The sequence below is a fragment of the Pituophis catenifer genome, unplaced genomic scaffold, assembly GCF_029215685.1.
Source record: "Pituophis catenifer annectens isolate HBS135680 unplaced genomic scaffold, rPitCat1.0.hap2 SCAF_6, whole genome shotgun sequence".
NCBI classification, from domain to species: Eukaryota; Metazoa; Chordata; class Lepidosauria; order Squamata; family Colubridae; genus Pituophis; species Pituophis catenifer.
The window spans coordinates 42,595,025-42,621,785 of record NW_027256886.1 but is presented as its reverse complement, the minus strand read 5'-3'; the positions used below and the strand labels follow the sequence as shown (position 1 = coordinate 42,621,785).

The 26,761-nt window shown below is 36.6% G+C and overlaps 1 protein-coding gene across 1 annotated transcript; it reads right to left on the bottom strand.

Moving 5' to 3' along the window:
- Positions 1 to 858: 858 nt before the first annotated feature.
- Positions 859 to 20,786, bottom strand: ARHGAP19 (Rho GTPase activating protein 19). The gene is made up of 12 exons (XM_070945679.1): positions 20,710 to 20,786; positions 15,237 to 15,502; positions 9,211 to 9,291; positions 8,190 to 8,399; positions 7,208 to 7,434; positions 6,957 to 7,043; positions 4,856 to 4,921; positions 3,676 to 3,867; positions 3,013 to 3,108; positions 2,252 to 2,362; positions 1,163 to 1,231; positions 859 to 879 (listed from the first exon to the last, which is right to left on the bottom strand). Exons 1-12 carry the CDS (start codon positions 20,784 to 20,786, stop codon positions 859 to 861), a joined length of 1,503 nt encoding a protein of 500 aa, XP_070801780.1.
- Between the last annotated feature and the right edge of the window lie 5,975 nt (positions 20,787 to 26,761).

Genomic DNA, 26,761 nt, shown 5'->3' with positions numbered 1-26,761 from the left:
CTTTTAGTATTCTTCCAGTAGATTGTTAGTCATTAAACTGTCAGCTCCTTGGCCCTGCCTGAAAAATGTGAGTCAGAGCCTGGATTACAAACAATGGAAATGTAATGGTGGTGCTGGGGAGCTTCATCCAAAATGTTTTCGCAGCACTGAGGAGAAAATAAGAATGGCATTCTCAGGAGAAGTACATTTAGCAATGGAATCACTAGTCCTGTGAAAGGAGAAAGATGTAACTGATTCCGAACACTAAGTAGAATTTTAATAAAGAAGCCTGCTACATTTTGTTAGTGAGACACTTTCTGGAGATTGTGCATAGCACAATTTCTCCACACTCTTGATCTAAAAATGTGTCAAGATTAGCTCAGGGATTGAAAAATTGGTGTGAGAGTGGCCCCAGCAACCTGTGGGAGATAGTTAAATGTAATACTCCTCTTCCAATTTTAGTCATAATCATAGAACTGCCATTTCCAAAGATCATAAGAGGAGCGTAGCTTCAAACAAGAATTAACTGTGATGGATGCTAATGGGAACTGCCAGGTTAAAAAAAAGACACAGTCTTGCTAAAAACAAAACTTCACCAGTAAACATGAGCATAGACAGAGGATGCAAACCAAGTCTCAAACAGTTGTCAAAATAGTAAACAGTTGGGAACAAAAATAATACTAAATAATAACCTCTTCGAAGACAGGCTACACTGCAAATATCATCCAGTGCATCAACAAAGGGACAGACAGAAATGTCCTTATAAAAGGGAAAGTCTTGTTATTCTGGAAGGCACATAGCTGTAAACTCCAGTAAGTGAAGTTAGATATATACTGTACACCATCAGCTCAAGTGGAATACTCTTGAAGTTCCATGAAATCAAGTATTTTTAGAGGCATCCTAAATCAGAAGAAAAAAAAATTAATCATCTGTCCCATGGTTCAAGAGACCACAGACACACATAATAAAAACACCCTGATGAGTTAGCTTTTACTTCCTATTGTAAATTGGGGGTAGGGGGTGGGCACAAATGCAATCATATACATTTAACTTTTAGTTGTATGATAGAAGTTCATAGAGATCGTGGCAAAGAACATGCAATTACAAGAGATCAATCTATCCAGGACACTTGTTATAAATATGAATATGCATACAGCTCCTTTACATATATTAAAACTCTCACCTCTTTCCTGTGTTCAAGAGATTTCAGCTTAGCTCTTATCGCATTAATTGCTGGAGAAGAAGCTGGTGTCTGCAATTAAATAAGATGCAAACTGAGACTCTTTGAACTTCACTATGACCTTTAAAACTAAAACAGTTTTAGAGTCTCCTCAATTATCCTAATTTAAATTAACTCATTTAATCAATTTATTAGTTCCCTTAGTTGTCAAAGCAGTTCTAAGCTTTTGACATTAATTTAGCTGTTACATTGGTTAACACAACAAATTGTGGTCATATCAATCCCACAAGCATCTGAGAAATTAAATCCTCTGAGGAAACGTAATCAAGTTTATTCTACCGTAGCATCCCCCAAACTTGCATCTTGAGGTTGCAAGATGCAAATTGTGCTCATGTGATGTCTCACTTAATGATCGCAGAGATTTATTTAACAACTGTAGTGAAAATGAGATCGTAAGTATGCTGCATTCATGTGAAATCACATTGTATCACTTAGCAATGGAATTGCCAATCCCGGTTATGGTCATTAAGTGAGGATTACTGGTATTCTTTCCTTTCCGCTACATTTCCTTCTCCAGTATTGGCTGAGCACAATCTGGATATGGAAGCTATTTTATGGGTGCACTTCCAGCTCCAGTATAACGGAAGTACAGGATTAATTGGTGTATAATTTATTTATGCAAACAAGAGTCCTAAAAAAATACGGTAGCCCTGATTCTAGACTCTCATTCTCAAGACAAATTGGGGAAACAGAATAATGTAGATACACATTGGAAATGTTAGTAAGATCATATGCCATATAGAGAAATCCTCATCTAGAACTGCCTCATTTAGCAGCCAATCAATTGCAACTGTGATGAAAAAGTAACTTTGTAACTAATTGTCACAGTTATAACTTTCACAGGTTTTTAAAACAAGAAAAGCTGAGGTAAGATCATGAGCACAGCTGCTGTTTTGCTTAGTGACTGAGTTGCCAATCTCAATTGTTGGTCACTAAATGAGGACTTCCTATAGTTTTTTTAAACAAATTTCCCCTTGCCAAATAAATTCCGTTGGTTAATATAGGAGAGACCCTTCTTCCAGCAAACCTTACCATGCTGATATTCTCCTTGCTGCCATGCTTTGAATCCTTAGTGCTTACAGATTCTGTAACAGTATCATTTTTCTTTTTGTCCAAAATCACTTGACTTCCCAATACTTTACGCTGCATTTGGAAAAGAAAATTATTCTGAACTGTGATAGGGAGCAGGAAAGTAATGGAACAATATTTATTCCTGGAAATTTCCAGCATAATGAGAGATACGTTTCTCTGGGTGAAAAGCCAGGGAGTTTTTCCCTGTACTTTCCCTATATTTTCTGCAGAGATGTTTCGATTCTGGATCCCACATTTGACCAAGCAATATATTTCCTTTCTGCAAGAAGTCTTATACTGTCTCTCTTACACCATTGCAAGCTTATTAAAATGAAATCCTATTATTTCTGAGGAAGATGTAGAAGACGTGGGAAAAGACATAATAAAATGAGATGGAAGAAAATATTTTCAACTTTCATAAGTGCCCTTAATGGAGCAGCATCTAAGGCAGATGTGTCCAACCTGTGCCCCACAAGCTGTGCATACAACCTTGGAGACCTTGCAATACGATCCCACAAGATCGTAAAATGTTAAAGGAAGTTTGTTCTTTATATACATTAACATATTATATATATGTGGCCCAATACAATTCCTCTTCACTCAATATGGCCCAAGCAAGCCCCAAAATGTTGGACACCCATTATCTAAGGTATCTAAGACACATTTCATGCAATGCCTTCCTTTACATCAGAAAATTTTGGTGACAGTAGAATGGATTTTACCTTGATTAGGCCGCTGAAGGAACGAGTTCGGGCACGTTTCTGAATCTGTGTGGACATAGCTGTCTGAGGAGTAAGGGCTTCAGGATGCTTTTGAAACTAGGAGAAGAAAACTTAAGAGCTCAGTTCATTCCATGATGTTGTCCAGTTGTCCAGTGTCTACGCCAAAGCCCAGTTCTACTTTCCACTCATGCCTTTTTGCCCCAACACCTACTTTTACAAAGATTCCCATGCTTTAATCTCTCTCATTGAGACAAGGATATCTAAAGATTGCTTTCTCCCACTCATGGTTATCTACCTAACTTGAGCCTGAAATATTCCTTTTGAAATCTGCTGCCAAGAGGACCAAGATAAATAACTGCCAAATGGCTCACTGGATGGATGTAAAAGTTGCTGTGAAATGCCTTTCTTGGGAGGCTCATCCTATATGATCAATTTGATATTAGGTGATGCCTTCGGGTCTTTTAATAAAGCTGTGATCTTCGTTATTTGGAACCACGGTACAATATAGCCTATTATTACTGTAAAACTGCTTTGATGGCTCTCTTTCTTTCCTGGGACCTTTTCCGTTGCATTTTCTCTTTCATGATATGGTGCTTTAACATCATCTTTATTTTGTGAGGTGAGCCATAATCTAAATATCAATATCAAAAATAATAATCATACCTGCTGAATAAGCTTCTTTTTCTTGGCAGAGTCTGGCATATTATGAACATGGCAGAAAAGCTCTTTCAGTGCTTCTTCTGTATGGTGCTGTGTGTCTTCCAAATGGGCAGAAGGATCTAAGAGCCCTCGTTTCTTGAATTTGAGAAGCTGAATGTCTTTGAAATTTTGGGGCATTGGCAAATCCAGGTCATCCTTTAGAAATTCAAACAGACCATTAAGCTGTTGGTTCTAACTCGCTTGATTCTCTAAAGCTGGTTATTATTCCAGTGAAAGTCTTCCATGAGAATATTTCCAATTTGAACCTTAGATCCAGTAATAGAACAATATCTGCCTGTCCCATGTGGGGCCTGATCTTCCCTTCTCCTCTGTTCAAATATTGTGCATTGTAACCGAACTGTCTAAAATGGACTTATTATTTTGTTGACAGTTGAATAAAAAGATATGCATTTTTCCCAGCCCACGGATAGAGAATACTCCAAAATCCCCAGAATGGTTTTCAGCAGATGCCATCCCTCACCCACTCCATAATTCCAGCATCCTATCATAGAGTCGCCATTGGTTATTTAGGCCATCAAGGTCTAATTACTTCCCAATGAGGAATCCAAATGCATATATTTATTAGATTTATATCTTGTCTTTATTTTGTACAATTCCAGGCACTGTACATAATGCTCCCTCCTTCTATTTTCTCATGACTCTATGAGATTGGTTAGGATTGGTGCAGGATTTATGACTGATCCAAAATCACCCAGCCAGCCTCCATGACTAGATAATACAATATATGCCATCCTGGTTTTAGTGAAGCCCCTTAATCATTACACTAAATTGGCTCAAACCTATAAAGACTGTCTAGGCTGTCATACATACATGATTGATGGATGTCATGTGTATATTGTATCTCTCATATTTAATCTAGCACCAAATGCAGATAGAAGGTCACCCATTAAAAAATGTCATCCATCATATCATAATTTGTAAGCGTATATAATAAACTAAATGCTTAATCTAAAATTTAATTCTGCCATTCCTTTTTTTAATGCAAACATGGATCTCCACAAGATTCCATCTTCAATATTTCCTATTAGTTTTCATTAAGAAGCCCGTTTCAGATTGCAGTTTGCTGTCCAGGCTATGCCTAAATTCTATCCTTCCTTCTGTAAAAGATGGCACAACTTCTTACCTTTGAGGCATGAGTTCTGGAGTCCAAATAATGTATCCTGGCATATTCCCGGATATATACTGGAGCCTTACAGTGAAAATGGGAAGGAAAAGTAGAAAGATGAATCAAAATGCTCTTGATACTCAAGAGACACACATAGGTTTACAGGAACTGATCAGGAATTTCCAGGGATCCTTCTTCTGGTTACCTTTTCCTTGAAAGAGGTATCAGAGATGGTTCCAATTAGTTCTTCACAAAGAGAAGATCAGTTTTGACATAATTCCAGTATGGAATTCAAGTTAGGGATTCTCTGACCCATAGGTCACATACAATGCATGAGCCTTTGGAGCTCATCTGAAACCTTCTCTCCTTCACTTTATTTCCGCTAGTATAGCAATTGGGTTTAGAAAAAAAGTGGCCTTTCTTTCTAACTGCAAATCAGAACTTAATTTTTTATAAGCAGAAATGTTATGTGAGGTTACCAATTTTAAGAAATGGTTGGCAGTTAAATTAATATCTTCTTCATCCTTCACGCTGCCATATCTGATTGCTCCCATTAGCTTTAGAAATAGTTATTTTCCTCAATATAAAACTTTTCCAAAGTGAGGGGAAAATGAGAATTGAAGGTGATTTTGATGACTATATGTGGGAAATTGCACATGAAAGATGATATACACACCTATGACAATTTACATTTTCCACTCATAAAGTAATACTTTCTATCCATAAAGTAGGGATGCCAAAATCCCTTTGCAGCAAATATAACTACAGATGAATCTGGAAACCGTTGCCCATCCTTACTTCATGCATAGAAAACTAATGTTTTTCTTTATTAAATTTCTATTGAAAGTTTTACAAAGAACATTAAAACTAACACAAACTACATGTAGTCCTTGACTTATGACTACAATTCGGATCAGAACTTTTATTGCTAGCAATCTATCATTAGCTGAGTCATGCCTGATTTTATGAACTTTTTGCCACAGTTATTAAGTGAATCATGCCTAATCAGACTCTTCCACCAATTTTGTTTGTCCAAAGTCTCCTAGGAAGATCATAAATGACAATTATGTGACCCCAGGATGCCACAGCTATTGTAAATGTATGGTGATTGCCAAACCCCTGAATTTTGATCAGTTGACTGTAGGGATGCTGCAACAATTGTTAAGTGCAAGGACTGGTTGTAAGTCCCTTTCAACACCATCATAACTTCAAATGGTCTTAAATGGTTGTAAGTCAAGGACTATCTGTAATAAAGAGTAAACATAGTAAAGAAAGAAAACAGGAAAAAAAGAATAGAAAGAAATAGAAAACAGTTTCCAATCTTTTTTGTAGCAATCCTTTTTATAGCAAACTTTCACTCTTTTCTATTCAGTTTTTTTTTAATCATCAAAACCTCAAGTCATAAGTGCATTTTTCATTTTAGGTAAAAAGTCTATAAGTCAGCCATAAATGTCCATGCCAAAGCACAGTGTCCATAGTTCAATTTTTCTAATCAAATAGCTTAATTTAGCTATCACTTCAAGTTCAGTTATCTTACCCATTATTGCTCTCTTGTGGGTAATGTCAAACTTCTACTTTTGAGCATATAATACTAGAAAGTAAATTTCTTGAAGAGTTCAGATCTGTGTTGAACTCTCAGATATATTGTATACTATCAGATGCTGACTTTGATAAAAGAATGTTCATTTCTTAAGAAACTTTAGCCTAACTAAAGACATCATACATTATGCATACATAATCCCAAAGAAAACAGAAAAGTCTTTAAAGGTCTAATAACCAAATCAATAACTGATAAGAAAAAGATGTAACAGAACTGCTTAGTAAATACAGAGTTTAGGTTCATCAAAACCCTTAATAACATTAAATATCACCTACATGTAGGTGTACATGTAGAAAATATTTTTAAAAAACTTCCACATGTGAAAGATAATTTTGTAAAAATAGGTAAATGCCAGCGAGCCCAGCAACAGAAATAAGTAACACCTCCAAAGCAGCACTTCTAAAAAAGCAGAGCATCTCATAGTTCGTTCATAGCACACACTTTCCCCCAATGTGTAATGTCCTCAGACAATAGGGCAACAGAGTTGGAGATTAGTTCCTCTCTCTTATGTGATCTTACTTTGAAGAGTTTTTGTGAGTGCTTGATCATGAAAGCCATTCCATTATTCAGTTTGTTAATGTTTTCTTGCAGATCGCTGGCAGTCACCTAGCAACAGATGCAGAATGAGAACAGGTTAAGTGAGTTGTAAAATCACAGAGGCAAGCGTATTTTAATAGGTGAACTACAGCACTCAAACTATTGAGCAATTCCATCCTTCCTAGCTTGCCCCACGCTCCCCTTTTTACTGTTATATGAAACAGAATACTTACATTTCGGGGCCACAAAATATGAGGTGAAAACATAAGAGCAAGGTTATGTGCTGACATCTTGTTCCTGTCCTGTTTCTTGGCTGTTTGATAGAGCAGATCCAGTAGCAATTTGAGCAGATTGCGATTGGCAGCTGGTAAGATCAAGAAGAGCAATTGCAGTGCTTCAATCTGACGCTGTTTATCTGGATTGTTGGTCTTGTTGCCCTTGTCATCAAACTGCATCAGGTCTATTAACCAGGAATCAAGAAAATATATGTTAAGCATGGCTGGCTAAAAGAAATCTCAGTAGCATCAGTAATTCTATCCAAATAAAACTATTTATTTTCAACTTGTGATTACTCTTTTAAGAATCCTCAAAACTTCATATTTAAATATCCTTGCCATTGGTTTGAACAGGGAAATATCGAGGTCTCCAAACTTTTTAAAGCAGATTATTATTATTAGCATATGGCATTGTTACAATGGCCAGAAAACCACAGTGATATTGCAGAGTAGTAGTTTGGCTCGCAAAAGTACCAATCTTGTTATAGGAGAAGCTTGCACAATTCCCAAGGTATGTCACAGGAGGCTTTGTGCCAGAGAGAAAAACAAGTGGCTCTTCTTGCAGTGTTACTCAAGGCCCTTCCTGTAACTGCCCCGCAAATGGGTGCTGCAAACTGGAAGGTTCACAGCCATCAAGAATCTGACTGCCTGCATAGAACACCAGCCTGTCTCACTACTGAAGAGGTACCTATCTATCTACTTGCATAGGACATGCTTTCGAACTGTGAGATGGACAGAAGCTGAGGTGAGTGACAGGAGCTCTGCTGCCACACAGTGCTTGGAGCTGAGACCATTTCCAGCATCATTAAGCCTCTGACCATTGTGCCTCCAATGACCAGATGAATTAGAAAGATGGATATTTTGAAAGATGGATCTCTTTCAAAAGTGCCTGCAGGAAAGAATATATAACTGATAAAATCGCCTAGTTAATGTTGATTACCTGAAATTTTAAGATGTGCATGGAAGTGTTTGTGAGTCAGCAAAGGCTCTGGTAATTCTCCCAGGAACATCTTCAACAAAGTGGCCACATCATTGGAATGAAATTCGCCTGAATCCAGGTCAATTTCTGTTCCACTATTCAAAGCTTCTTTCAGGTTCTGTTGCCTAGTACTGTTTCCAGGCACTCGGAACAAGCCTTCTGTCCGCAAATCTGCACCGTGATAGGAGAGGTATTAAACATATGCCAAATACAGTAACTGCTACCATTCTTAATTTTGAATCTAGATTTAATTTTGAATCTAGATCTTGAGCTAGATTCTAGATCAAGTGATTGTCCGGATTTTTGCAGTCTAAGATATGATGGCCCTTTTCACATGTTTCTTCTTCTTCTTAAATCTCTTCAGAGCCCTAATAGAAGAGTCAATGACTTGCACAAAATCAAATAGAAACAATCTGGTTATCTTTTGTGGGTTCAAGATTACCAAGGACAGAGGGCAATAGGAACTATTGAATGCAATGAAAGGAATTTTTTAAAGTCTAGTTCAAGACTTGATTTACAAAACAAGAGTGTGTTTCTTGAGTGCAAACATTTGGGTGGAGTTTACTTGAATTCTATTATTCCAATGGCACTTGAAAGAAGCAGTCCTGAAAATTATGAAAAGTTGTTTTAAAATATTTACGCCTTCCAACTTGTTATTAGCCAACACAGAATCATAGTTTACCTTTTATATACTTTTGTCATATCTCATTTATATACATTTTTGTGGCTGAGCTGATATGTTCTCATGTTATATCACAGAATGGTCATTTAAATTTATTTTCAGATTGTGTTCTTTTCTAGTGATGACTATTAGTTTACCAGAACAAAAGAAACATAAAATAAAAACTATTTTCAGAAGGAGAGAAGAAAATGTTCAGATCTAGAAGCATATGTAGAAAGTTTTTATAAATCAAATTTTTGCCTCAGATTATTCCACAATTGCTAATTTAAGAAATATAGAAAGAGCTCCAAAATTACTTACTCTTATGCAAATACTCAACGAGTTGAGATATTTGAGCAATGCCTTCTTCAGTCAGTGGTGCTCCAAATACCACCCCTTTCTCTATAAATTCAAAAAAGCAACAAGGACATGATCAAAGAGAATATTAACTGTTTTATTGAAACTCAGATTGGTTTATTCACTATCTCAAAATGTCAGAAGTAAAACCTGGACCAGAATATATGTTCATTCAGTATCCATTTTCAAAAAAATAAATAAAACCTTACTCTTATTATTAGTGCAAAAGTCATCAGGTTGGAAAAGAGATACTGTTTGTTTTCTATAAAGGAAGCTATGTCACAAAATAGATATTTTTAATCTATATTTATGCCTGGGTCTTGTTCATACTGTAGTATTCACATTGTGTAGTTTATGAAGGAATATCAGCAACATATTTTTTTCTAATTAAGATAAACATCTACTGTGTTTCCCCGAAACTAACACCTCTCCGGATAATAAGTCCAATTGGGCTTTTCAACGCATGAGTTAAAATAAGCCCTCCCACCAACTACTTATATGCATGTGCAGCCGGCCATTTCCTCTGGTTGCTTGCCACACAAACAACACAAAACCCCTTCTCGCGAGTTCAATGAAGTTTTTTTTTTTTACAACGTGTTTCCCTGGACACAAAGGCGAGGAATGCAACGAAGCTGGAAAGGTAAGAGGCGCATCCCGCTTCTCGACCGCCCCACTTGCCACCCCCAAATTGCATCCTTAAAGGGGACGGGTGGCTAAGCAAGGGGCAGGAGCCCTGCCATGCCTGGCGAGGGGGTGGGGGAAGAAACAGCAAGGGGAGCCATGTCTTGCTCCACGCATCTCACTTCTCCCCTGCCCCACCTGTCAGAAATGAATCTTTGTGAGACTCATTGCATCACTGCCGCCTCGTGGAGCAGGACTCTGCAAGGCTTGTGCCATTGCATGCACGAATGGCAGCCCTGCCGCAAGGTTTGACATACTGGCGCAGCCGCGAGCGGCAGGATGTCAGCTATGCCAGTATGATGAAGCTTGCGGTGGTGCTGCAGTTCGTGCGTGCAATGGCACAACAAGCCTTGCAGAGTCCTGCTCCACAAGGTAGTGACGGCGGCAGGACACGTTAGGGCAGCGGCAGGACATGTCAGGGCAGCGGCAGGACGTCAGGGCAGCGGCGGCCAGCCACTCGGCCAGCGCGAAGAACAGGGAGGGGAGGCGGCAGCAACGACGGGACATCCAGTCCCACGCTCGACGTCGCCTCCACCCACCCACCCCAATAATAAGGCCAAGCCCTTATTTCGGGGTTCAAAAGAAAATAAGACCCTGTCTTATTTTCAGGGAAAAACGGTATCTAATCTAACATTCAGAAATACCAAATACCTAAGATTCGGTATTTCTGTGTACTGATATATATAGAACATTAGTTCACAGCACCCGGGATTCATAGAAACACTGCATCTGTATATAAGAGATGCTTTCCCGTTCTAGGTCAACTTTCAGTATTTTAACTAATTGAAATTGTAGTATACTTGAAAAAACTGGTATCTTGCTTACTTTTGGTCAGGTCTTGATTCTTAGTCATCTGCTAAAAGCATCATAGCTAGGAATAATACTTTGGTTACCCAGGTATGAATTGTAATCTATATCATTCTCACCACCTCCACCACCCTAGCTTCTATCCCAGAGCAGTAACTATATTGAATTCTACTGTATAGTGCAATATTAATGCAATATCAGGGGTTTTCAATTCAATTGTATAGAATGTGAAGGATGTGTGTTTTTGTTTTATTTTTGATGTATAATGTACACTGAAGATGGCATTTAATTTCGTTGTATGGGGTGCAATGACAATAAAGTAAACTAACTAACTTCCTTGACTAGATTATTTGAAATGGTCCACAAGGTTTATCACCCCAACAGCTTCTGCATGTTCAGAGACAGAGTCAAGATTAGGTCGATCCATTAGACCAAAATCTTAAGGATTAGATCATATGTAATATTTTGAAACTGATGAAGAAGAAAAGAGTATCCTGATATATATAGTGTAATAGAAAATGCTCTGGCAATCTCATATAAGTTCCCTGCATCCAACCAATTTATTATTTTGAACAAGAACAATCTTAAAATAATATCTGTAGAAACCAACATTCACCACATAAGGGTATGTGCTGATACCACAGAAAAGCAAAACAACTTGTCATAATATTTTGCTACTATATTTAATGTACCACAACAGTGCTTTGTAGCTCTGGTTACAAAACACATATTCTTCTTACTTAAACCAATGAATATTATAGGAATAATTTGCTGCTATTAAACAAAACTAAATCTAATCAATTTCTTGGCTGTATTGTGAAGTACTGAAATTATAGGAAGCAAGGCAATTTAAAAAGATGATGATGTTTAAGCTTTTTATTTTAGTTTTTATTGTTTTTTTTCTATAAAACATAGAAAATGATGTGTTTTGGCAAAGATTGCTATTGGTACCAAAGAAGCATAGCACTAGCACTTAGATTTATATGCAGCTTCATTGTGCTTTACAACCCTCTCTAAGCTGTTTACAGAGACAGCATATTGCTCCCAACAACCTGAGTCCTGGGTACCAACTTCAGAAGAATGGAAAGCTGACTCAGAATCAAACTCCTGGCAGTCAGCAGAACTAGCCTGCAATACTGCACTCTAACTGTCTATGGAGATTCTCAGTCATCCAGGTCATGGTTGTCCCAAAGATGCTTCAGCTTCTTGGATGAGAAGCTAAATGTCTTCAAACAAAAACCAGAAAGTCCAGTTGCCTCTTGAAAAAACACCTTTGGGACTGCATTCTAACCACTGCGTCACCATGGCTCTTGTATGTATGTCCAATGATTATGTAAATAAACATAAACAAGCATGTACATGCGGATGATATGACTCTCCTACAGTTGTTAAGAGAATTATGAAGTTATTTTGAGCTTTCAAGATATGCGTGTATGTGTGTAAATATGATAGAATCTACCTTGATTAAAAAACTATTTCAAATGTTAGCACACTGAACTATATAATAAAAGTAAGTATAATCATTATTATATACTTCAAAGATCCTGGGAGAATCACATTGTTGAAATATAAATATATGTCAAGCTGCTAAGTACAATAAATACTTGAGCTAGCTTGACAAATGATTTCTCATTCAATTCTTCTTTGCCATATTACGTACTTTCACTCTTATCTCACTTATTTTTTTATCTTTAGTACATACTAGCCGTGATTCTATTATATGTTACTATTCACAATAACTTATAGTTACAAATGTATTTCAGGTGCACGCTCCTTAGAGCTCTGGGTGCTCTTTGAGCTTGATTATTTGCTTGCACTTATTTCATTACCAGACTAGCCAATATCTTCAGTGTTAGAAGGGTATGGATTTGTTCTCTGTTTATGTACAATAACGTGCCCTGTTGGGCATGTTGGGGTTTTTTGTTGAGCTATTTTCCATCCATCTGTGCAGTTTATTCATTTCAACCTTCAGCTAACATATATTCTCTTCTTTTCAGCACTCTTTTCCTAAATATTCCATTTACTTCTGCCTTTAAGTCGTTTCATTATCCCCAAATACTTCACATTTTGTATCCATGCTAGTTCCAGTAGTTGTTACTGAGATATATTCCAGCCTACCATTTTGTATCATGAAAATAAATTTGTACTGCCATCTTCCAATCAACTGTAACTTCTGATGACTTCATAGACATATGTAATTTCCTTAGCATCAATATGGAATGGTTGGCACTTTTCTGGGATGTTTTTCAACTTCACAGCCAGTTTTCACCTTCTGATTATCTAACCCTGCCTGAACTACTTGGCTTGGATTCTAGACAAGGTTGAGCAGGTGCTGCCGCCTGCTGCTGAAACTACATACACACATACTCCAGTTGAGTTCAACTCCTGATAAAAATGTTTTTTGAAATAAAACATAGCAATTACAAGCTCTTTAATCAGAAAACTTCCTCTTTCAATCACTTCTGGAACATTAGAAGGAAAGGAACAAATCTTAATTCTCAGGAAAGTCTATTCTACAAGCCCAGAACAACAATGAACAAACTGCAGTTCCAGGCCTCCATTTCCCATTTCTTCAAGAAAGTGAGGCATGATCAAAGCTTATCCAAGGCAGAACATACAGGCAGGCTGATAAAAATAGCAGTAACTAGTCCTGTAGGTACTAATAAAGCACTTTATGACTTGGTGTCTGTCAAAATCAGTACTCTGAATTAGACCCGAAAACCTGTCAATAACCAGATGTGGGTAAGAAACACAGGCATAATATAATACTGGTAATATTACCAGTAACTAGGCCACTGCATTTTCTACTACTTATTGGATGGTTTTTAATAGCATTCCCATGTAAAGTAGTTTAGTCCAAGAAATTACTGTTACAATATAAAACTAAATTAAGATTTTTCTAGTTAGTATTTGTAGGCATATTGTGACTATTCAAAAATCACTTAAGCAATCTAAAATGTCATTTCTTAAATGTGACTGTCATTATATTATGAGAGAGAACAGAATGGAACTTCTAATTACACTGCAAGAAGAGATTGATGCATATTTGAATTCAGTTTGGAAAGAAGTCTAATTAGATTACAATGTGATTCCATAAACATAGCAAACCATAAGGCAGGATAAGAATGCAGAACTCGTTTTCTAAATCATCAGAAACATTTCTCTAAGATACTATATGAAAAAGAAGATATAAGAAACAGTACAAGAAGTTAGCAATTAGAAGTCAGCTTCAAAGCTATAGAATGCTACTTTGTCCAAGATTCAAAAATGTTTTACAACTCAGTCTGAGATCTGGACATTTTTCCAAACCTAGTAATTCAGGAAACATCCCAGATTCTTAAGCAGCCCGATGGGATAGCAGGTAGAATGAATATACCTACCTATGATAGAAAGTATTGCTTTCTATGAAAGCTGTTGGGTTGTAATTTTGTCCGTCTAGCCCTGTGATGGTGAACCTCTGGCACATGTGTCAGAAGTGGCATGCAAAGCCATCTCTCCGGGCACGCCAGCCATCGCCTGTTGCTGTTCTGGGTTCCGGTGTGCCAATGCGCGCCGGCCAGCTGGTCTTCATGCATTCCAGAAACCGGAAGACCAAGTGAATGACGCACATGCACACACTGGAAACCGGAAGGTCAGCTTCCCGGTGCACTCATGCATGCCAGGGAACTGCTCTTCCTGTTTCCAGTGCTCCCCCAACCGCACTCCCATTTCAACACTCAGTGCCGAAAAGGTTCGCCAACACTGATCTAGCCTATTATCTTCTTTGAACTTTTATATATTTAAAATAGTTGTTGTATTACTGAACTAGAGATCTCCTGTTCTAAGAATATAAGAAACAGGATAGCTTTTCTCCTAGAAGCACCTTCAATATTGACTATTTTTTCCCAATTGTGCCATTTGATATTAAAAAGAAATATTACCATTCTTTAATTTCTATAGTGAAAACTAAGGATTGGTTGTATTGATAGATACCTTTGTAACACTGCTTTCCTAATTTTTAATTTGGAAGCTTATTAATAAAGTTGTGGGTTTTGCTGTAACAGAAGAGCCAGTTTTAGGTCAAAGTAGCAGCCGTATGAATACTTGGGGAAATACTATTTCATCAATTTCTTTGACTGTGGTGGCCCACGAGGTTAGGATGCTGGGCTGATGATTGGTGTTCGAGGCCCAGTTGCTGCCGCAGGATGGGGTGAGCTCCCGTCACATGTTTCAGCTCTTGCCAACTCAGCAGTTTAAAAACAGGTAACCATGAGTAGATAAATGGGTACCACATTGGTGGGCAATTTAACAGGGATGTGAAAGGAGTGCCCAACTGGGCATCCCTTAGGCAACTGTGATGTCCCCATTCAATCCTTTCAGTCTGGAAGCATTTCAGCCCTCCTGATACAACTCTAGTAATAGTATCCATTTCTTTGGAAACACTGCCAATAGAGAAGTGAGTCCATGATATCATATTATCATTGAAAGCCAATAGAAAGCACTAGCAAACACATCATATTTACCTTTGCGTTTAAGAGACATCAAGGAACGGAAAAAACCTGAGGAAATGCTAGGCCCACCAGGCAACTGGGGCTCTTCCTCACCCATCAGTTGAGCAAGTTCTGCTCCAGGCAAGTCAATCAATCGGGTAATGTTGCTGACCACAAGTTCTGTGAATGCTTCAGGCTTCTCATGTTTCAGCTTCTCCACAAAGAAGTCTGGATTAAAGATGATTTGATGCCGCTGAAGGGAAGACTCATTGCAGATAACAAAACTGCAAATGGCATCACTGGGGAAGACAGTCAAGCATTACTTTGAGAGAGACATGCGTATACAATATAGCAATAATCTTTAGCCATGCAGGCAATCAAACTAAAATGGGTTACTTTAAATTGTAGAGATAATGTTTTAATATAATCTACATGTCTTTTAAGGATACCATTCCACCCATTTCTGCAATATGCAACATATCAGAATACTAATCATGCTGGTTGCATAAGAGAGAAACTACAGTGATTTGCATGTTATACTGCCCAAAGAAATACACATTCTCTGTTCAAGCTAAACAACAAACTGCAATTGATCCATCTTGGGCAATTATAGGTCATATAAGTCAACTGACATAGAGAAAATTAAATTTAAGAGTTATTCTTTAAAAAGGCATTCATTCAGCTTTTAACAATTTTTTTATGATATAAGCATAGAAACATTTTTAACAAGAATAATGTTCTAAAACAGTACAAACATTTGGAAATTATTCAGAACAGAGTTAGCGTGGAAGTTACTATACATCCAAAGTACAGTATATCATCCTGTGGACAGCAAATGACATTTTCTGCTCTTACTGGGCGTAATATTAGGGAAGCATATAGTAGAAATATAATTCAGTTCTTTTCTTAGAGGAAAATTATGTATGATTTATTAGGTTACATGCTGTATAAAAATTAAAAGATTTCTGAAATATACAATGCATAAAGAAAAAGCTGTCGATTGAATTTACCCCTTTTTTGAGAATTCCAATAGTTCAACATAGTGGAATATTTTTATCAAAATTATTCAGAACTACCCTAGATAGACAATATTTGCCACTGTGGAAAATCGCAATAGATAACCTTTTGCAGTCCCAGCCTGGGATTGAAGTGGCTAATTAAATCTGAAATCATCCAAGCAATGAAGTTGTCAAAATCACTCCAAAAACAGTAAGCCACAGAAAAGAACAGTTCTCTTCATCCCTGAACAAGTAAGCTGCCAAGAATAATCTAATTCTAGCACTGCTTCATAAGAAACCCTGCTGTTTGATATGTTTAAGAAGCTGAAAACAAGATGGAGCCCTTCAGTTCAAGCAGCTGGGGATGAATGTTGATTGACCTTATACTTTTCTCCATTGCACTGTTTTAACATATGCTAGTCAGACAGGACAATGTAAATATGACTTATAAGCTAATCATAGACCCAACATGTCCTTCTAAGGAAGACTAATGTGATGTTAATGTCTTGCCCCAATAAAACTGCTAAGTCTGCATAACATCTGTGTCACCTATTCAAACTCTCATTCCCCATGTTCTAGAATTTCCTAACCAATTTTCAAGTTAATAGCTAGTATATGTCTGCCTATTTGAGGACTTTCAATTCTTAATTTCCAGGAAATCTTAAAGCAACCGTTTCTGAAATAATAGAAAAGACAAATCTCTTACACAAGTGCTGAAAGTTTCTGGCGCGGCATTGGGAAGCAGAGATGTAATGAGAAGAACTCATTCCTTGTTTTCAGAAATAGAACTGCCTGCTCCAACGCATCCTATGCAAATTCCACACACAATAAACAAGACAAAGACTCATTTGTTGGCCTTCTTCTAACAAATAATCAACTTTCATTAGCGTCAGAGCAGAACTCAGATCAACCAACTTTACGGAATACTAGAGAGTAGACCGCATCCTTGAAGAGGTTATCATTTCAATTGTCCAATTTATTTGGGAGAATCTAGTATTAAGCTCTTAAAGCTTAACCCAAGATTTATTAATGCTTAATGCTTAACCCAAGATTTCTATATATTGCCTTGGTTTTATCTTCTCTTTTAAAATCTTATTTCATTACTTCCTCATTTGATATCTAGTTTATGAAGCCAAATCTTATAAGGTTTTCCTTTAAAAATATTTCCTTATTATTTCTCATTTTTCTTGATGTATAAAAAGAGGTGTAAGTTTTCACCTCTTTTTCACCTCTTATATGTTTTCAGCCTAATTAATCTTCAGAGTTTTTTGTTGTTTGAAAATGTCAATCACGTATAATAAACTGGATTATGGTGCATTGCCGTCTGCTTTTATAATCTCATTCCTGTTTTATGGTGAATAATTTCACAATATGAGCAGCCCCTAACTCTCTACTAAATTCCGTGCTAAACATTACTAGGCTTTGTAATTTTGAAAGGTCACTTTATCAGCAACACTCCCTCGCACAAAAATATGCTTGGTTATTACTAACACTAATGAAAGTCAGAACTCTTTTCCAACAATTCAGTCACACACTATCTAAAGGTAAGAAAGAATGAGAGTTGCCCATTCCTATTTGCATACTAAAAAGAAAGAAATGGGAAGCAGAAGAAAGATAAACAACTCTATATTTGCTTTCATAGACATGTTTGACTAAAGAATTAGCAAGCTAAGGATTTCCTCAAGTTATCAAGAAGATGGCCTTCGAGTAAAATCCTCAAGGATATACAGTAGAATCCTATCAGATAGAGAAAGGAAACCAACTTCAAGGACAAATGAACAAAAACCAGATTAGATTGGCTTCATAACTAGATGTCTTTTAATAATTTATAGAACAAGCTATAACCAACCATTCTCTTTAACAGAGAGCAATGTTGAGGAGGTGGCAACCTTTGTTCTGGTTTTATGGAGCATTTTCCATTGGTGCATTCAAAGGGAGCCTAGGTATCAGATGACATCAACTCGTTCCCACTACCTTACAATTTATAATTTTATAGAAATTAAATATAATTTTATTTTGTAGAACTGTTTAAAATGTATATAACTTTCTTCTGAAAGAATGCAAAATGTGTTTTAAAAAGTAGCCCACAAACACCTGAAATGTTCTATATAGGGCTGGTTTAACTGCCTGGCCCCAGAACCTGAGAGAATATCTAGGTTTTTAATGCCTTATGAAGGGTTGGGGCCATCCGGATCTCTGATGGGATGCTGTTCCATAGAGCAAACGTTGACAGAGAAGGCACAATTCCCAAGTCCCAGAAGATGACATTTCCTAATAGAAGAGACCTGGAACATGCCAATCCTGCCAGTTCTGATAAGCTGAGCAGAAATGATAGGTGACAGATGGTCCTGCAAATATTGTGACCCAATGCCATGTAAAGCTTTATAGACGACAGCCAGCACCTTGAAATGCACAAAAAACTCCACTGGGAGCCAGTGCAGCTTGCAAACAGACGTTATATGTATGTATAAAAAATATCCAAAAATGCCTAGAACTGCTGTATTTTGAACCAGCTGCAGCTTCCAAATGCTCTTTAAGGGCAATCCTACACTACATTAATCCATCTGAGAATTAATGTTGCTAGTTTCTGGGCAAGATCTGTTTAATTTGTATATATTTTAATCTTGTATTTTATATTTTAAATTTTATGTCATATAGTATCCTTATTTTAATTGTGATGCTTCTGACACAAACAACAAACAATAGGCTGATAATAAAGTCAAGACAGTCATAAGAATATGTCTTTTAAAAATGGCTACGGCACTAGTTTTTATGCCATGGTTAATGAAATAACTAAATATAGGCGAACTCATACCTTTTTATTTTCTGTTTTATCATTTTAATTGAGGGATTCTCAAGCTACACAAATAAAACTTATCTAAATATGTTTCTTATAATAGCACTATTTTGACTTTTGAAGTACAATTAACATCTTTATACCTGCATTTTGCACTTGCTCTGCTAGAACTATAATCCTACCTGACCTACCCCACCAACAGGCCATGGTGGCGCAGTGTTTAGAATGCAGTATTGCAAGCTAATTCTGCCAACTGCCAGAGTTCAATTCTCACCAGCTCAAGGCTGATTCAGCCTTCCATCCTTTCAAGGTAGGTAAAATGACAATTCAAATTGTTGAGGGCAATATACACACTCTGTAAACTGCTTAAAAGGAGCTGTAAATCACTATGAAATGGTAAATAAGTCTAAGTGCTAATGATATTGCTATCTTGAACCCCTCAGAATCTTTCTCTCCATATCCCCAATCTAGTGATCACCCAAAATTATCTGAAACCCTAGCAATTTTCCTTTTCTGACCTATTCATATATGATTCTTATTATACTCAAGCACCACATTGGCTGAGGTTAAGATCATGTAGCATATTTTGAGGGTAACTGGCTGGGAAAGGGTGATCAAGACAATAGAAGAAAAATATTTCCACCTTCTTCCCTGCCCCCTTTGATATAGCAAGTTTGTGTCTCAAAATAATGAACCTATTCTCAGGGAAGCAGCATAATTATAAAACAGAACTTTATAAGTAATAATTCAACTGCCACACAGGAAATTGTTTTATTAAAAAAAAAATGCATTGGCAAATCATCTAATTCCTTTCCTTGAGAAAAACTAGCTAACATTGCACATTTTATCAATCCATCAAATTATGATTTACCCATTTATCTCTGGGTTCTGGATTTCTATGACACAAGTAAAGACAAACTAACACATCATCTGGGTTCATCCTGTATAATAGGGTAGCTTGCATTGTAGTGGATTGTGCAACCACTGCAACAGCCCAGCTTATTGGGGAGAATAAAGCCATACAGTACTCTAATGAAAGAGGGGTGTAATTGTTGAACATACTGAATCATAAAGTTGGCTCATGCAACACACTGAGCCATAAACTACATTTTACCTAGAGTTGTATTGGTACCACCGCAGTCATTGACTAGCAATTCTCTGATTAAAGAATATTTTAACCTTATCTGAAGACCCCAGGGATCACCTAGCGCTTCTTGCACACAACTCATTTACTTTATTACTGAAATATATGTCTATGGAGATTCTCAGTCATCCAGATCATAGTGGAATCCCAAAGGTGCTTTTTGAAGAGGTAACTGGACTTTCTGGCTTTTCTTTGAAGTCGTTTCGTTTCTCATCCAAGAAACTTCTTTGGAGCTGAAGTAGCTTCTTGGAGGAGAAGCAAAACGTCTTCAAAGAAAAACCAGAAAGTCCAGTTGCCTCTTCAAAAAGCACCTTTGCGATTACTGAAATATAGTGACTTATGGCAGGGACCAAGTAGAAAATGTACTGCTGCTTTAATTCACCACTAAAACAACCGCGCAGGACACGTCTATTCGTCCATTCGGAACCCGACTCTCAACATCCTTTCCAGCTGCCCTACCGTGCTCCTACAACAAACACTACCAAACAGCTTTCTCGTCAATCTTCAGCGCCCCCGGCCCTTTCCCGGACGCCGCCTTAATCTGCGATGGGCGCTCTCTTGTCGTACCTATAGGTTTGCCCAGCTGCACTTTTCCTCCCAGTCGATTCCGTCGCCATTTCATATCTGCCGCTTTGCTTTCCCATAGGCCGTTCAATCGCAAGAGTCAATTGGCTATTTCCAGAGCAGCTTGTTGGCCCCCACCTTTTCTTCATGCACCCATTGGTCTGTTCGAACGTGGCAACCGTTTAACGATTTGTCGCGGACTAATAGGAAAACCGATAAGAAAGGAGAGGTAAGGAACTGCATTGCGCTAAGTTTCCTGGGATTTGTAGTTTTGAGGTGACTTTGGAATCGATAGAGGTGGCTGTTGCATTTTTTAATGAGGTGGACATCTGCGATGACAGGACTCACGTGAAAGTTTTATATGCTGAATTTAGGTCCCTAGAAATATTTGGGACATAGGAGCACCCTATGCCCAAAGTTAGGATATAGGATTTGTATTGCCCACAAACCATTACAAAAGTTATGGAGCAATGTCTAGTTAAAATTAAGGATTGTTCTATCCCTTTTAATATTTCAGAAGTTACTTAAGACTGAATAAATTAACTTAATTGATTTTTTTGGGCTTTTGTTATTTTACTTGCATAATTTTGTCTATTGATTACTATATATTTTACTGTATGAAATTATTGATTTCTTAACTTTTACCATGAATTTTACTATTCACCTGCAATGAGCCTTTATTGATCTGGCAATGGAAACACAATGAATAAATAATTTATGCAAAGCAATTGACAATTTTATATGAAATGGAAATGAAGTAACAAGAATATAAATCAACTGCCTGGTTGGTTAATTCAGTGCTTTAAATTTAAAATAGTACAGATCATATTTCAATCTGCAGAAACTACATAAAGAATGAAAGACCTGCAGATCATCCAGCTGAAAGTTTAAAACAAAGTAAACAACGTGGCAGAAGAATTATGCAGATTAGGTAACTTTTTAATGTACCATATTGAACATTGTTTTGATAAGAATACAGTATGGCAAAAATTATGACATTCTGGGTAAATAAACTGAAAACTAGAAGTATGGCTTCTGTTTTAATAAACACATGAGTTTTATGGTATGGTGTTTGAATAATTAGAAATTTAACCTTTTTAGAAATTTTAAAGGAACAAGAAAAATTGAAAGGTGAAAATGAAAATGGCAGAAGATACAGAACAATTAAAACTAGTACCACATGTTTTCTGAATAGTTTTTATCCCAGAACTATAATTGCACTCAACAATGAACTAAAGGGCCACCATCAGTGAGCTGTTGTGTGGATGTTTGGGTGGTTTAGGGGTGGAGAATTGCAGTGGGTGGGAGTGTGTTTGGGGATTGTTATGTGTGTTGGACCTGATCTTTGGGTGTTAAGTAAATTTCGTTGTATGGGTATACTGTGTATATATGTACAATGACAATAAAGTTATTATTATTATTAAAATGTAGAAAAATTAAATATGTGCAGTTTAACACTTTTTCTTTATAAAATGCATTAATTTATAAAATATATTATTTATTATTTGGTTGCTTTATAAAAGTATAGTTAGTATATAAAATTGAAAAGCATATTTTGTTCAGGCAATTATTTAAAATGGAATTACAAACTGTTGAATCCCAAGAATGTAACATCTCATGTTTATCTGCTTTGTAGGAATGTGGGCCAAAAACAAAACAAAATCATCAACTCTGTAGTAAAATAAAGAAAATTATGGAAAATTATGGTGGAAAAATTCTAGATTTTTCCACCAATACATCAAACATATCTACAGAAAGCACTACTTTTCAGAATAAAGCTGAACATGTTTTGCATTGATTTGCCCAGCTTATCATCAGCAGCTTCTATTTTGATAGTTTTCAGGGACTCTGTAAACTGAAGCTTTGTTTCAGTACCATATTTGCCTTTTACGAAATTATTTCTAGACCATTGTTCACATCTTAAACATTTACATTATTTCAAAATAATATCTTAGGAAATTTTCATAACCTTTAATTTTTCAGAGAAAAAAATGAAAATATTTCAAGAAAAAAATATAGGTTGTTTCCACAGGCCTTTAGTGAGAGCAGAAGTAAATCTCAGTGAGAAATAAATTTTAAACTAGGCAGCAATTTAGCACCATATTCACATTATTTCATTTTGCATCTTTTTTTAAAACTGCTTAAGAAAACCATTGAACATTCCATTTGAAAATCATTTTTAACTGACAGTACAAGAAGTGATTTTGAGAAATCAAACTTCCATGGGCATGTCTGCCCGCTTAGCAGATGGTAATTCCATACTGATAAATTGTTTTTGAGTTTTTGGTATGTTAATTAATGACAAGCATTTCTTTCTGGCTTTTGGGGGAAGGGTATCTTAAATTAGCCAGAATAGATTTATTAAATTCCTGTACTTCAATGTTTCAGATAACCTTTTTTTCTGCTGCAAAAATTAACACTGGAGTTAGGTAACCAACATAAATAAATTCCTACCTATCTATCTCCCTCCAACTATACTGATACCTCAATTTTCCTAATATATATTTTAAGAATCAATAAAGACTATTCAATCCTAGTCTGTAAAAGAAATATTTCAGGTGTCAAATTGCTTCCTGAATGTAGCACTTAGATTTTCAGAAACAGGAGTGATAAAGCTGGACTCCAGAGCATGATTAAGAATTAATTACTGGCTTAATTTAAGCTTCTGGCCATAAAATCTAGTCCACTTGTAGATCACTTTCAAGCTTCAGAGGTGTGGATTCTGGCTGGTTTATCAGATGCCCCTATGGATTGAAATGACAAAGGGTAGGCAATGCTAAAACAGAAAATAATTCTGATATTCTGCAAATGTAACCTTTGAAAACTGGATGTACAAACCCCAGACATATTTAGAGTATCCCTTATAGCAGGAGTCCTCAATGCCCAATCCATGTACCAGCAGCGGTCGGTAGTATGCCAGAAACCAGACCACACAAACAAGTGAAGCCCCATCCGTGGGATGCAGGCAGCACACAAAACCACACCCCCTCCGGTCCATAGAAAAGTCTCTCTCCATGGAACTGGGCCCTGGTGCCGCTGCCTTATAGCATACTGTAATAGAGCTTTTAATGTCCTTCCCTCAACAATCTAAAGGAAGAGAGAAAATTGCCCCAAAACAGTGCACTGGATTAATTGTTAACGGAATGGTCCATGTGCACTTAGTAAGGCTTATGTTACTTTATTTGAATGTTTTAATTGTATTTATTTATGCAATAATGCAGGCCACCCTGGTCACTCTGGATTGCAAATTACAAAGCAAAATATGAATAATAGTACCAAAATCAAACCATTACATTACTGTATATGAGGAGTATCCTCATATACAGCTAAGAGTTTGAGCTAAACACATGTTGGAACAGTATAACTGTAATTACATTGGAAAATGTAAGTTGGGAGTGGGCTGTCCAGAGTTGTGTTGTCTATTGCAAGCATGAACTGGAGTATTGTTCAGTAACTATGGTATAATAAAGTTGAACCTGAATATTTTAACATACCTGTCAGGCAGGTTCACATACCATTAAAATGACTGCTATCTGTAGAATTCTTTCTACACTAAATGTATTTCTAAGACAGAATGGAGAACCTGTGGTCTTCTATGTGCTCATTTATTCAATTGTGGCATTACAATGCCTAACAAGCATGACTAATAGTGAGGGATTGTAAGAGTTATAGTAGTAATATGTGGAGGCTACTAATTACCATTTTTGTCCCAAGCAATTGAAATACATCCAAAAAAGGATGTATGTTAAGTGCCACTTATTAAATTAGATGCCCTGCAAAGACATTTCTTTGGAAAGACAAGAAAAATGTACAATGCATTCACCAAAATCTTATTAGAAAGGGTCCAATAGTACAAAGTTTGCAAAGCCTTGCAGAACATAAAATCTAAAAATCAGCTGAAAAAATTGCCCCTTCCTTAGTCACCCTATTATTTCTGAACTTTCTTGTAAACTTCCCTAAAATTAGTCACAATGGAAAGAGATGGCTTAGAAGTCCAGATAGGAACAGGAATGGCACGAGCTTCGAGTGTCTAGTTTTTAAAAGCACATAAGCAGATCTAGTAAATACCTTACATGAGGGATGGAATAGAGAATGCTTACAAGTTTTAATTACAGTGTTTTATTCATATGCAGGATTCACATTTATCAAATAATTTTCTCTATAGGGAAATGGAAACATCTAGGCTCTATTCCAGCAAGTTTTTGCTTTAAACAAAATTGGAAGCAGCTTCTGTTTGGAGTATAGTCAGATTCAATTAAGAAAATAAAAAGCTTGATTGCTTCCAAGCTTAATTAAGAAAAACACAAGCAGATGGATAAATGTGCAGATTTTACTCTTATGGGGGAAGCAAAGTGCTGCCGCCCAAAACTTCTGATAATTCAAAATTGCAAAATATATACCCTTGCATTCTAACTTTTGTTTCCTTGAAAACAATTGAGGAAGATCTAAAGAACATAATCTACATAGCATTTTCATGAACGGAACACTTTATTATGATAACTTCTCAAAACAGCAAGACACATTATATTTCAGTCAGCCCTTAATGTTTCATCAACTTTTGCCAAGTTTCTTTGTTCCATAAATGGGAATAATTATTTAGTCAAAGTCTAAAGAGGCAAGTGTAAATTTTAGAAGATGTGAACGGTCTGCAGAGTTCCATTCCTATTCTTGTTTGGATGGTGGCATCAATACCAGCAGTGATACTCATCAGCAATCCAGTATTCATTCTGTATCACTCCAAAAATCTGTAATTTCTGAATGTTAAAATATTGTAGCTTTATCATTTTTTAAATTAGTTCCACCTCTTAAAAAATCTTTTCAATGTTTGTGATCTCAGTAGAAAGACATTTCTTCTGTATATATAGATCTTAGTATCAAGGAATTAGAGGAACAGAAAAAATAATTTCCAGTCATTATGTCCTTGTTACTTTACTTTTTCTGATAACAGGCAACTTCTTTGCTATTCCACCTTTCATTGGCCTTCTCCCTATGAAATCAGTGCCAACTAACTCAATCTGAAAATAACAAGTGCACAGCTGCCATGCAAGCTGTTATTCAGTTTTATATTAAGCCTTTTAACCAAAGGGATGTACTCCAACGAAAAATATCCTCTCAAAGGTAAGGTTTCCATAGCAAGCAGAGAGTGAATCAGAAGCAGCTGTTCAAATAATTCCAAGCACGCTCAAACAACAGCTGAAATCCTATATGTGGAGGTATCTTTTAACCTCTTTATTGTTCCCACAAACTAGAGGGTTATTGTAAATCTGCCCCTTTTATGCATTATAGTTTTGATCCAGAACCATCATTTCTCTGTAGTTCAACACAGAAGAAACATATAGGCTCAACACAGATGCCTATACCTTTCTCTGTGGCTAACAGCTATCTGTGGACATATATGTATCTGAGACTAACAAGAGATTTTGGGGAAAAAATTATGAGTGAAAGGGTTAAATTTCTCTCCTTGATACCTCAGTTGTGTAGCATAGCCACTAGGAGGAGGTAAATTAGCTCATGCATCTTCAATACTACCCAAAACAATGTCCAGCATAGTCCTATATCCAAGGTGTGCTTTTCTCAGGAAAAATAAGGTTCTACATCCAATGTACCATTAGTCTCTGGTTGAGAGAATTTCTAAACTTTGATTCTTGTCTCTTGCAATAGTGCAACCAAGATATGCTGTGGTCCATTACTAGCATATTTCTATTCTAGGTCTCGTGTCTACAAGAAGGCATCTTAGATCAGTGAAATAGCTGGAAGAGTTTAAGCCTGCCAGTGAACAGCTTCAGTCATCTCAATGTCTTTAAATGAAAATGGAAAATCAATGATGGAATTTTACATAGAACAAAATTATTGCCACTGATGACTGTTTTCATATTTGGGAGGCAGGGTTTTTCTTGCATACAGCAAGTCAAAAAATGTGTGCAAAACCTAAATCACACATTTGGTTGTAAAAGTTAGCTTTTCCACATGACAGTACTTATTCTCAGATCTGGGGCTATGATCAGTGTTTTCTAATTAGTCTAGTCTAGTCTGACAGTAGCAATAAAAGTACCAT

Coding starts and splice junctions, on each gene's coding strand:
- ARHGAP19 (XM_070945679.1), bottom strand. CDS start 20,786: ATGGGAAAGCAAAGCGGCAGATATGAAATGGCGACGGAATCGACTGGG. Junction 3,868..4,855: donor CCAGAACTCATGCCTCAAAG/GTAAGAAGTTGT, acceptor GAATTTCTAAAG/GATGACCTGGATTTGCCAAT. Junction 2,363..3,012: donor CCTTCAGCGGCCTAATCAAG/GTAAAATCCATT, acceptor TTCCAAATGCAG/CGTAAAGTATTGGGAAGTCA.